The sequence below is a fragment of the Oryx dammah genome, unplaced genomic scaffold, assembly GCF_014754425.2.
Source record: "Oryx dammah isolate SB20612 unplaced genomic scaffold, SCBI_Odam_1.1 HiC_scaffold_23, whole genome shotgun sequence".
Taxonomy (NCBI): Eukaryota; Metazoa; Chordata; class Mammalia; order Artiodactyla; family Bovidae; genus Oryx; species Oryx dammah.
The window spans coordinates 54,658,555-54,670,210 of NW_024070207.1; the positions used below are offsets into that span (position 1 = coordinate 54,658,555).

Genomic DNA, 11,656 nt, shown 5'->3' on the forward strand with positions numbered 1-11,656 from the left:
TTTCTCAGCCTGGAATGGGGGGTGAGGGTAGTTCCGGGGGACGTCTTCCAGGCTCATTATGCCCCCCAAACACCAAATTAGGGGGATGCATCAACTTCCTGGTGGGGCTGGGCTCCAGAGGTGCAGAGAACAAAGAGAGCCCCCCAGAATCCAGCATGCCTGATGGGCCTCTCCTGGGAGGCTTTGGCAGCCTGGGCCCCAGAACTGGCCTGCCATCTGTCAGCCGCCCACCTCTCCTGGGTTCTCCCCGCACTTGTGTCAACCCTCTGCCACCAGCGTCCAGTCGGTCCTACTGAACCTCCCACAGGCCCCCCCACCCCCACCCGGCGCTCCCCTGACAGACCCAGAAGATTCCATCCTCGCCCATTTCTGTGCCCCAAGAGTCCCCAAGCCCATCTCTTCCTTTATTTCGTGGCAGCCCCCCCTCCCCGAGAGGGCGGCGGGATTCTTCTCATTTCCCAGACTTGACCAGAAAGAAGGCTGCCATTCCGGGGCAGGGGTGAGGGGTAGGGGTAAGTGAAGAAGCCAAGGTCACTCAGTCATGGGCAGCAGAACGTGGTCTCGACCCGGCCCTTCTTCTGCAGGCCGGCTGGCACCCGGCCGAGGCAGGTCGGGGCGGCCGGCTTGCGCCCCTCTTGGCTCCGCGGGCAGTCGGGGCGGGCGGCCGGAATGACAGGTGAGCCGGGACGGGGGACTGTTAGGGGGTTGGGCTGCGTGGTGCCACCTGGCGCGCCGCCTTTGGGTGCGGCCGCCCGAGCCTGAGGCGGCGCGGGGCTTTCGAAGGCCAGAGTCCGGGGGTAACGCCGGGGCAGGCGCCTCCGGCCGAGGGTCGCGGGGGCGCCCCGGGCCCGCCGACCAGGCCCCGCCCCTTGGCGGCACGGGCGGGGGCAGGGGCGGCGCCGGCGGAGTGGGGCGCGGGCGCGCGGTGCTCGGTGCGCGCCGCCGCCCCTCCGGCCCAGCTCGCCCGCCCGCCCTACCCCCTCAGCCCGCTCGCGTCGCCCCCCACCCCTTCTCCTCTCCTCGGCCTGGCAGCCCCGCGCGCGGTGCGACGCGACGATCGCGGCCTGGCGCTCGGGGCGCGGGGTTCGTGGCGCTCGAGGGTGGCGCGCCAGGCGCGGGGCGCGAGGCCAGACCTGGCGCGGCAGGGAGTGGGGGGGGCGGGCAGCAGCGGAGCCCCCAGTGGAGAGCAGGGCCAGGGGGGTACAGAGGTAATGGGTAGGGCCTGGGAATCCGGCTGCGAGGGGCGGGGAGCTCCAGGCGCACTTCGGCCCGGGCCGGGCTGAGCCCCGGGGCTCCCGGGGGTAGCAGGCGGAGAGGGAGGGTGGGAGGAGACAGCGGGGCCGGGCCGGGGGGCTTGGCCGATGGGGAGCAGGTGGGCGGGGACAGGGGCCCTGCTGGAAGAGGCGCCGCAGCGAGGTGGCGGGCTGCGTGCACAAACAGGCCGCCTCCTGGGCCCGGAGAACGGTGAGGCCGCTGGGGTTGGGCGCCCCGGCCCCGAGGGCACGGTTCCGCGTCCAGGACCCCTGAGCTGGGCGCTGGGCACTGTCGGGGGAGGATCTGGAGGCCTGGCCGGGCCACGGCGCCAGGGATTCTGCAGCCGACCCAGCTGCTGGGCCAGAGGCAGGAGTTCTTGGGCAGCGCGCTGGTGGCAGGCACTGGTGGCGGGCGATGGTGGGAGAGGACAGGCACCTTCAGGGCTGGCATGAGTGGAAAGGGAACGAGGAGGGCCCAGAGTTTGAGTTGGAGGGTCATTTGGGAGTTCCGTGTCACCGGGTGGGTTGATGAGTCATGAGATTTGGGGATCACAGAAGGCTTTCCTGGTGATCAGTTATGAGTGAGGTCAATGAAGAGGGCTGGGATTTGGAGAAGCGTTTTTGAGGCCACCTTTGGGACACTGGGTGCTCTTGCGGCTGCCGGTCTCCCTGCGAGGGCCTTTAGAGCCGACGTCCCAGAGTGCTGGGATGGGGCAGCTGCGGTCTGGCGAGGGGTTAAGGAAGGTCTTTGTGGTGGCGGGTCCCAGCCTTCCTTCCTTTCCAGGCCTTCAGGATTCAGCTGAGTTCCTGTGGGGAGTGGGTTAAAAATTCCTCTGGCCTACAGTCAGCCTTAGAGTATCCACCAGGGGCAGGAGGGACATATACGTGCGTGACTGCCGCAGCATTCTCTGTCGTGGAGCCCTCGCGCTTCCTCACTGTTGCCATAGTAACGGCCTATTGATGGTGTATTTATAGGGAAGAAGCAGGCGCTAAATTTTGGGGAAGGAGGGGGAGGAGGCCTCAGGCAGCAGCAGTGAAGGCGGTCACGGAATTGTTAATGGAGTGGGCCATGCCGGGGAGCTGTTTGGAAGAGTTACTGGCTTGTCTGAAGCTTAAAAATGAACTAATGACTTATACATGTGTCAGGCTAACCTAGTCGGCCTGTGATACCTGTGGGTGTGCGTTCTCCATGGTCAGGTGTGTTTGGGACAAGGCATAGGTATCTAGAAGCTGTTACATAATTTCTGCACAGAAGAAAAATGTAAAAAACAACACTGCAGTTCTCATTGATAAGCAATGAGACATGTATTTTTCTGTCGTCACTTATTAGTAAGCCTTTACTCATTCTTTTCAATTCCCCTGACACAACAGCTCCATTTTTCTTCAATCAAAAACCTTGCTGTTAGGCACGCCACACCCACACCCTAGACACATGACTGGCACTGGCCTTAGGGGAACCTCAAAGATCCAGAATGGAAGCAGGATTTTGAGATAATATTCCATCTTCTCTCTTCTAAACACCAAGGCTCAACTTTTCTCACCATGGCAGGCCTGTCTGTGGAAAAATTCCCATGTTAAGAATTTTCGGTGGGATTGTTGTGGGGTGCACAAGAGAAAGGCTCCCTCAACATGGTGTTTCCATAGATGGATGTTAGCTTTGCTTTTTTCCTTCAGTTTTCATTTCATTTATGATTCACATTCTACCTGTTTGCCAAAAGGATTAGAGGATATATTTTAAATATACATAAGATTGAAAACATAAGGAGAAAAGTGGATACCATGTCACAGGGGAGAAAGCATATGTGTTTCATAGCTAGGCTTCCAGGTATCCTGTGCTTTATGGTTAATGTTAACATTGAACTTCTTGACAGCCTAGGCAAAAAGGGTAGCCCCGTGGGTGACACCGTTGTGTCTAGCATCCAGTTAGTCATAAAACCAGAGCTTCTGCTTGGGGAGGGGAGTCATGGGGTGATTGCTCCCAGATGTGGACACCTTGGCTAGTGCTCCGAAATATGTGTGTGAGTGGGAGTGTATGTTGTGGGTGGGGGCAGTGTGCTGCCGTCATGGTTTACATACTGGCTGGATAATTCCTGAGCTTTCGGCTGATAGCTCCGATTAGAAGGAACAGTCTCATCTAGCCAGTGGCTCAGTTTTGAACATGTCCATCCATGTCTAGGTCCTCTGCTGCTGTGTTGTTTAATACACAGAGAGGACAGATGACTCTGTTTCAGGAGATCCTTGCCAGCCTGTCTGGTGAAGAGGAACACAGCAGGTCCTCTGGGCTTGGGCTGTGACTTTGGAGATGGTTGTTGTGGCTGTGGGAAGCGTTACCAGTGCCTACTTCTTAAACACGCATTGCCTGGTTTCAGGGACCGTGCTTGTCATTAGAGGTATGTGTGACTTGCCATTGTGAGGAAGCTTTGTTCCCCAAACAGGTCCTGTCACTGTCACTGTTGACTTGCTGGACCTTCCCTAAGTGCCCCTCTTTTCTCTGGGGTGTTTTCCAAGTCAGAAGTGCACATGTTCATCGAGTCGAGTGAGGAAAGCAGAACCTCAGACTGTAGGAGTTTTTGTTTTTTTTTTTAAAAAAAAGAGAAAAGGTCAAGCCTTAGGCCTAGACTCTCAGAGTGTTCTTGGGGGAAATAGCTGGAAGGTTTGCTGTGGGCTCTGCTGCGCCTCGGGGAGCTCTACAGGAGAGCTTGGACAAGGATGAGAGTGTCAGGGCTGGGAGTGGCTGCACAGAGGGTGATGTGTGCCATGAGGGGCTGCTGTGACCTTTGACCAGGCCAGTGTGGGCGGGGTCACATCCCAGGGCCGAGAGGGTGCCCTGTAGGTTTGACGGTATGGGATTTCACCATGACTCTGCTTTCCTCCTTTGCCAGGTGAGTGACACACTGGATCTGACGGAGAGCCATGGCAGGTGAGTTTGTCTGGGCCCTGGCCAAGTGGGGAAGGGACGTGCCTAGGTCTTATGGAAAAGTGCTAGCCTACCTTTCAAGGCCTTTTCAGCTTTCATCATACTGAGGGTGTTCCCATGGCTCCTGTCCAATTGTCTGGGTCTAATCTTTCCACTCTCAACTCTCCAGCTCCCTTCTGGAGCACAGACTCCGCTGGAGAGGTGTGCCTACCCAGGCTACTTGGAGAGAAGCTAGCATGGCAGGCCATGGGGGTTTTGAGAGGGATGCCTACCTGTGACCAAGAGGGCCTGCCTGACATGAGGACTAAGAAACCCCAAGTCTAGGGGCACACTAGGAGCAGATGTCACCTCTTCTTTCATCTTCCAAAGTCTCAGCTCAGGCTTCTGGGTGTGCGAGTCAGCTCAGCTGGAACTGGGGGTTCCCCGTGGAAATAAGAGGATGTGGCTCCCAGGCCGTGACATTTTGGCTGGAGGCCATCTGTGCCCAGTTTCCAAAGGCCTAGATTCTCCGTCTCGGGCCTGCTACCCCTCTTCCCAGAGGTCCTCTCAGATTCACGTGTGTCCAGTCTCCCAATCTCCTGCAGCAGGGTTTGTACTAGACTGTCTAGGGCAGGACTCTTGATACCAGGCCATCCGGCAGTCCAGGTGGCCATTCAGGTGGGGGATGCCAACATCAGCCTCACAGGGAAATGCATCCTTATGATAAAGACTCAGATTTTCTCTTTTGGAGGTGGGGCAGAAGGTACTGGGGATGTATTCACTGGTGACTATAACATTCAAGATGTGTCGTGTGCAAGGTTCTCATGCAACACACACTTCCCTCTTATGAGGCCCCATTGTCCTCCAGAGTCTTGTCGGCAGATACCGCATGGTGTCAGAGAAAGTCAGCCCTCCCATCTGTTGTACATGTCCAGGAGGGTGTCCTGCCTGCTATCTCGGCCTTGCTTCCCTCCATCCTTGAGCCTCTGTGCCCAGGCTGAGTCTGGTCAGCAGGTGCCTCTGGGCCCCTCCACCCTCCAGGCCTCAGTGCAACTTTCTCCTCAGTGTTTCTGGAGGCCAAGAATGCTCATTCGGTCCTGAAACGCTTCCCTCGTGCCAATGAGTTCCTGGAGGAGCTGCGCCAGGGCACCATCGAGCGGGAGTGCATGGAAGAGGTCTGCAGCTATGAGGAGGTCAAGGAGGTTTTCGAGGACAAGGAGAAAACGGCACGTACCGCCCTGGGGCTGGGTGCTGGGAGGACAGCTAGCCTCGGAAATAAGCCACGCCCACCCTGGGATCTCAGATGGATCAGAAGCAATGAAGGGAAGCCATCCGAGTCCATGGCAGGGCCACGGGGCCCTATAAGAACAGCTCACCTGCCCTTAGAGCCCCATCTGCCAGACTCATGGCCATGTTGTCCTCGGTCCTCAGGGCATTCCACGGCCTTGTCAGTGGCTCTCAGAGGCCAGTCAGGGTGGGGGCAGGCGCAGACCCTGCGGAACTTGATCCCGACCTGCTGAAGTCAGAAGTGCTTACGTGTGAGTGTCAGCTGCCCTTTTTCCTTCTTTTGCAGATGGAGTTCTGGAAGGGGTACCCGAATGCAGTCTACTCAGTTCGAGACCCCGCACAGAGCTCAGATGCCATGTATGTGGTGGTGCCCCTTCTGGGGGTGGCGTTGCTGATCGTCATCGCCTTGTTCATAATCTGGAGGTGCCAGCTGCAGAAAGCCACCCGTCATCACCCTTCATATGCTCAGAACCGGTACCTAGCGAGTCGCGCGGGGCACAGCCTCCCTCGGGTAATGGTGTACCGGGGCACGGTGCACAGCCAGGGGGAGGCCTCTGGGCATCGGGAGACAGGGAGCCACCCACAGGTGGTGCTGGGGCCCAGTCGGGGAGGCAGAACCACCGTCCGGCTTGAGAGCACCCTCTACCTTCCCGAGCTGTCTCTCTCCAGACTGTCCAGTGCCACCCCTCCCCCATCCTATGAGGAGGTGACCGCTCCCCAGGAGAGCAGCAGTGAGGAGGCGAGCGTGTCTTACAGTGACCCACCACCGAAGTATGAGGAGATTGTGGCGGCTAACCCTGGCTCAGACAAGTAGAGGGACGCGTGTCCGGTCCCATGTGAACGCCTCGTTCAGGGGCCTCCTGTTTCCTTTTAACTTTTTAAAGACTGTGCCACCACAAAACAGCCTTAGCCTCCTCGTTGCCAAATAATTTCCTCACCGTGGATCTGTAGGAAGTCAGTTGTCAGAGACAGGTGGAGGTGGGTAGGGATCATGCATACATGAAAACCCCCTGGTGAGAGCCACAGGCAAGAGAGCCCAGCTCTTCCAGAAGCCCTTACACCCCTGCCATCTGGCCCTCCTGTCAGGGACTGGCTTCTCTTACGCCAAAGGAATCACCCCATGCAGTTGACTGTGGCCCCAGGCTCAAGCTCTGGGATCCCGCAGCTGGCCGGAGACCTGTTTGTCCAAAGCCTCACCACAGAGTTGAAGGAGAGAAGCCAGCCCTCAGTGCCCTTTTCCCTCACTAGCCCTGTGCTCTCTGTCCTCACTCACATTGGACAAGGAGGACAGAACAAAAACAACAGTAATAACATAATGAAGACAATACAACAAAATGATACCACCTGGGCCACTGATAGGGGTTCAAGGGAGATCAGTCACACAGATGGGTGACACACCCCCATACCCACCCCACACTCCCAACCAGGTTTAAATGAATGTCTGGAGCCACCCGAGAGGAGGACAGGCTCTGTGAAGGATGAGGGCCAGGAGCTGGCTGGCCAAGCTACCCCCTCCACACTGGGGACGTGGTCATCTGGAGGGGAGCTCTAGTCCTACTGTGCTTGGCCTCCCTCAGATCTTGGCTCTCCAGGTTCTCTTTCAGCTGTGCTAAAAGCCACTACCCATTGGCCTGAGCCATATCATGGCCTTGGAAAAACCGATAATGCTAACCCTGCCTGTGGAGCCCGTGGCCTTTGAACGGTTGGGCCACAGGCTGGGGTAGAAGGCTGAAGTTTTCTCCTTGTGAGGTTGGCCCATAGGATGATTAAACCCACAAACTCGGTTTCCTCAGCATTGTGCTCTCTGGCCTTAAACTTTTAGGCAACTGCCCTTTTTTGTGAGTAAGTGTGTTGAGATGAACTTGAATTTCAGATGGCTGATTTCTTCTTAATGATGGTGCCTACCTGGGGAGAAGATCAGAAAGTGTCCCTTTTTAGAAATCTCTTTGTTGTAGGAATGGGGAAGCCCATGACCTGGGTTTGAGGGCCTGTCTGAGATATGCTCCTTCATTGCCAGGTGCTGGTCCGTTTTTAACAACCCCTTTCTGTGGCCCAGAAACTGTCCACCTCTCCATTTCAGTGAGGCTTTGGGCAGTAGTGGGGCAGAGGTGACCCGCCCTTTAAGTGTCGGTGACCATGCAAAAGACACTGTCAACACTGCCTCCCCACCCCTCCATCTTCATCCTCCTGGCCTCGGCACCAAACCATTTTTCCCCTGTGGTGCTTTAAAAAATGTAGCAAATTTTTGTGGGGCCCAAAAGAGTGCATAGCCAGGGTCTATTGGCAACCACAGCAGTTTAAAACCCACTGAGAAGATAAGCTTCTCTCTGTCTAAACAGCTCTCCAAGGCAGGCCTTGTGCCTCATTCTTTGAATGTGGCCCTGCCTAGAGGCCACAGATAACTTCTGGAGGCCCCTCTGGTCCTCACTCACCCAGAAACATGCTTCAAACACGGAGGCTTGTATTCTTACCCCAGCGAGGCCACCAGCTTAGCCAATTCAACCCTGTGGCCCAGTTTTCCATCCTTCCCCTACCTCACAGGCCCGCTGGAGGGTGATTGAGCTAATGCCTGTGCAGTGCTTGAGACACCAGGAAGCCCAGTGCAGTTTGCCCTTAGGAAGATTCTTCTAGAAATACATAGATCATGAGGCAGCCATTTTAGCAGAGGTCTTCGTAGGACTGTGAAGTCAAGTTTCAACCTGGGGAGTTAGTCTCCTGCCAGTTGGACTGTTCCTCCCCTCTCTCTCCCCACCCACCCCACCCCGAGAGTTCCCTGATGCCAGAGGTGCTGACCAGGTGGCATCCCACCTTTCCTTCCTCCCTCTTTTCCTCCTTCTGGGCCTCCAGCATCCTGCCCTTCCTCCCAAAGGCATTTTGGGTGTACACTGTCCATGAGGGATGCTGGGATCCATCCTCTTCAGCCATGTTGGAGGACCCGGGGCAGCCTGAGGCTCCAGTGCCTCCTGTCCCTGCCGTCCCTGTGTTTTCTCGGGGACCGTGCCTGTGTGTCAACCAGGAGCATGGGAGAAGACACTTAGCCCTCTATGTCTCCTCCCCACTGGGCAGAGAGCCAGGAGTGGGCCCCGCAGGCCCGAGCCAGAGGGAGGACGCTGGGGAGTGCCTGCTCCTATTGGCCCCTGTCAAGCCCTTTCCTTCTGAGCTGCTCACTGTTTGCAGCCAGTTTGAGGTGGGAGCCGGAAGGATGCCCGGGAGCCCGGCCCGGGGCAGAGACCAGCCTGCGTCCTGCAGGTACCAAGCTCTCTGGTTCCGGGCCTTCACAGCATTCTTCCACATGGGGTTCTGTGGTCCCTGGGACGTTTCTCACAGTTTATCTTAGACAAAAAGGCTGTACAGTACACCATGGTCATAACTCCCTTGCGGTGCACATTTGGCTTTAAGAACGCCCTGTACATATCTTTTTCAACTCTGTATGGATGTCGATTTGATACAATGTTCAATCTGCGATAGCCACATTTTTGTTGCTTTTGGGCTTCGGGGGTGTGTGTGTGTGTATATACACATGTGCGTGTTGTTGCCTTTTCTCACATGCTTATCTGAAACAATAGCCGGCGTGTGGCTATATTTGTACCAGGAGGGTTCCGGTCTGAGGGGAGGAATGTCACCTCCCAGGGCTAGGCAGTCGGAGGACAAGACCCTGAGTCAAGAAAGCTGAGATGAGCTGCTGGAGTGAGCCCTCCAGAGTTGCCACCTTCTGCCTTCCTTCACTAAAGCTTTTGGAAGAGGATGAAGCAGCTCTATCCTGTGGGCCTCCCTCCTGTGGGACCCTCGACTCACACACTCTTTTGGAGCAGTGCCCCCAACCTCGGCTCCTGTTCTGTGGGTGTCAACAATGGAAGGAAATCAGCACTCCTGGGCCTTTTTGGTTTTTCTTTTTCTTTTTGGCGGAAAGATGTGTGACTGTTGATTTTGGGGTATGGCAGGCTGGTTATTTAGATATTTTTCATTTAAAAACAAAAAGGCTTTAACAAATTCCATGGAATGTGACTTTCATGTGTTTTCAACCAAAATCTTTTTAAGACTTTTTGAAGCAAGCATCACTATCTTGTCCTTCCCCTGCTACTCCCCATCACCTGGGGTTTTTCCAAATGAAAGCACAAGCAGAAGTGTGTGCGGCCCCAGGACAGCTGCCTTGTGCCCTGGCTGACGGACACGCGACACTGTGCCGTCTTACCCAGAGGCCAGGGGCCTCTTCTTCAACTTGCGAATCCCACTGCCATTAGTGTGAATTCCTTTGGGTGCTTCGGAAAATAGGAACCTGCCCAATCTGTTGGACTGTGTCTTTCGGCTAGCCTGAAGATGACCGATCTGGGATACAAAAGCATCTTTCTGCTAAGGAGTTGGATGGAGCCAGATGGTTCCTCTCTGGCTGGGGGTTGATCTTTTCACAACCAAATGGCATCACACAAGAACTAAGAACAACACTGCCTCTAGATTGTTCCTTTGTCCAAGAGAGACAGAGAGAGATTACTAAGAGAATTTACCTTATTCACCTATGCTCTGTCTTTCTAGGAGTGTGCATATGTGTGCTGTGTGTCATGTGTGTGCCCTCACGTTCAAGGCCAAGATGGAGAGCTGGGTGGCCAAGCTGCTGTCTAGGCTGCTTTTCAGCATGACAAGGAACGCAGCTCCATCTCAGGATTGCACCAATTCAGAAACAAGCACATCCTCCCCACCGAACTCTAGTCATACTAATCAGTATAATTAGATAATTTAAAAGTACTGTAATCAAACTGCCTGCAACTGTGGTAAAAGCCCATTAATTCAAAGCCCACTAGTTCAAAATGTAGGAAAAAAAATCATTTTTTTTTTTTTGCCAAACTCTAGATAATGCATGGTATCTGCGATTCTTTCTCTCCAGAAATATTCCCAATATTCTTCCCTTGAGTCAGTTTTCAGGTTCATATGTGTAAGAGGGATCTAGTTTAAAACGAGTCCCTTTTCCCATTAAAAGGCTCACGATATGATGGATCCCTTCACTGTGCCTTCAGCAGTTCTCGTATGTCAGGCTCTTCGTGTACACGATGACCTCTGTTCTGTCTCTACTGTGTGCGTGCTGGGTATGGCAGCGTTTCATTCTCCTCCCTTATTTGCTCTGTGAATAAAATAGTTTGTGAACTAAATTGCAATTTAAAGTGATATAACTGTGCATCATGATAAATAGTCTGTAAAGCAGATATTTCGCTATCAGTCCAGCCACTCCCATCATTCGCCCCCAAATATTCAAACATAGCAAGCTTTCCCTTTCGCAGGCTGTGGGTGGTGAGGCTCATCTGAGCAAGAATTTCCCTGACAAAGAGGTCCAAACAGCACAGCCCACCCCCTCAGGCTCAGTGCCTCAACAGTTGTCCCACTGTCCTGAGCTATGTGACTGGCGCCCAGTGCCTGCCCCCAGCCCACCCCCAGCCCGAGCATTAACACAGATATTCAAGATGGGGGCAAGTCCCACAGCTTTTTACGCCTCCCCATATGTCTCCCTGTATGGATGCCACTTTCCCAGGCTTGAACACACCTGTTCTTTCACTCTGTGATTGTGACTCTGTGACAGTGGAAACCCTGATATGTGCAACCGAGCTTCTAGACATGATTACTATGAAATGGATTCATTTTGGTATCACTTTGAACTGTGCTCGTAATTCGTGCGTTGACCCATGTTGGCTGGCAAATCTGTACATTCACTCATATGTCAGGATTTCACTGGAGCCTGGGGTAACAAACAATTGTACTTCCACTTTCTCTCTCTCTCTGTAATTTTTGAGTTTAGCTGTTAAGTTTCGTCTCTTTCTGTACCAGAAAGTAATGAATAATAATAAAGAGCAAATGGCATTTACTTGTGTTCTCTCCTTACCCATCTTGGATCGCTGCTGACTCTTACTTCCTTGGGATATGGAAGGTTGTGGGCCAAACTTGTTTTTCCAAGAGTCAGGCTGTAGATAAGGAAACAGCCTGAACCAGTTTAGAAGCAGGAAGCAGAGAGGTCCTGGGTCCTAGAGCTGGTCCTGTATGTGTAAGATGATATGCCGACCCATCCCCCTGGGAGGAGGTTAGTAAGGTCTGCCACAAATCATGTTAACAACTTCCCTGTCGCCTGATCCCTGGTTACTCATCGAGATGGCTTTTACTAGAAAAGATGTTCTGCTTGGTTTCAGAGCTGGAGGAGGGGCAGGAGGGAGAAACTTTTTGGAGCTCTATATAGGTGGGA

At 54.4% G+C, this 11,656-nt stretch overlaps 1 protein-coding gene across 2 annotated transcripts; it reads left to right on the top strand.

Annotated features, from left to right (window-relative positions):
- The first annotated feature begins 1,383 nt into the window (after positions 1-1,383).
- PRRG3 (proline rich and Gla domain 3) lies at positions 1,384-11,284 on the top strand. 2 transcript variants are annotated; one of them, XM_040265441.1, is made up of 4 exons: positions 1,384-1,464; positions 4,136-4,173; positions 5,215-5,375; positions 5,723-11,284. In XM_040265441.1, exons 2-4 carry the CDS (start codon positions 4,167-4,169, stop codon positions 6,248-6,250), a joined length of 696 nt encoding a protein of 231 aa, XP_040121375.1. In that variant the 5' UTR covers positions 1,384-1,464; positions 4,136-4,166; the 3' UTR covers positions 6,251-11,284. The 2 variants fall into 2 exon arrangements, with proteins under 2 accessions (XP_040121375.1, XP_040121374.1); XM_040265440.1 differs by lacking the exon at positions 1,384-1,464 and adding an exon at positions 1,560-3,643.
- The last annotated feature ends 372 nt before the right edge of the window (positions 11,285-11,656 follow it).

Excerpts from the sequence above, each read along its gene's own strand:
- PRRG3 (XM_040265441.1), top strand. Across the intron at positions 5,376-5,722 it reads TCGAGGACAAGGAGAAAACG|ATGGAGTTCTGGAAGGGGTA; the intron begins GCACGTACCGCC and ends CTTCTTTTGCAG.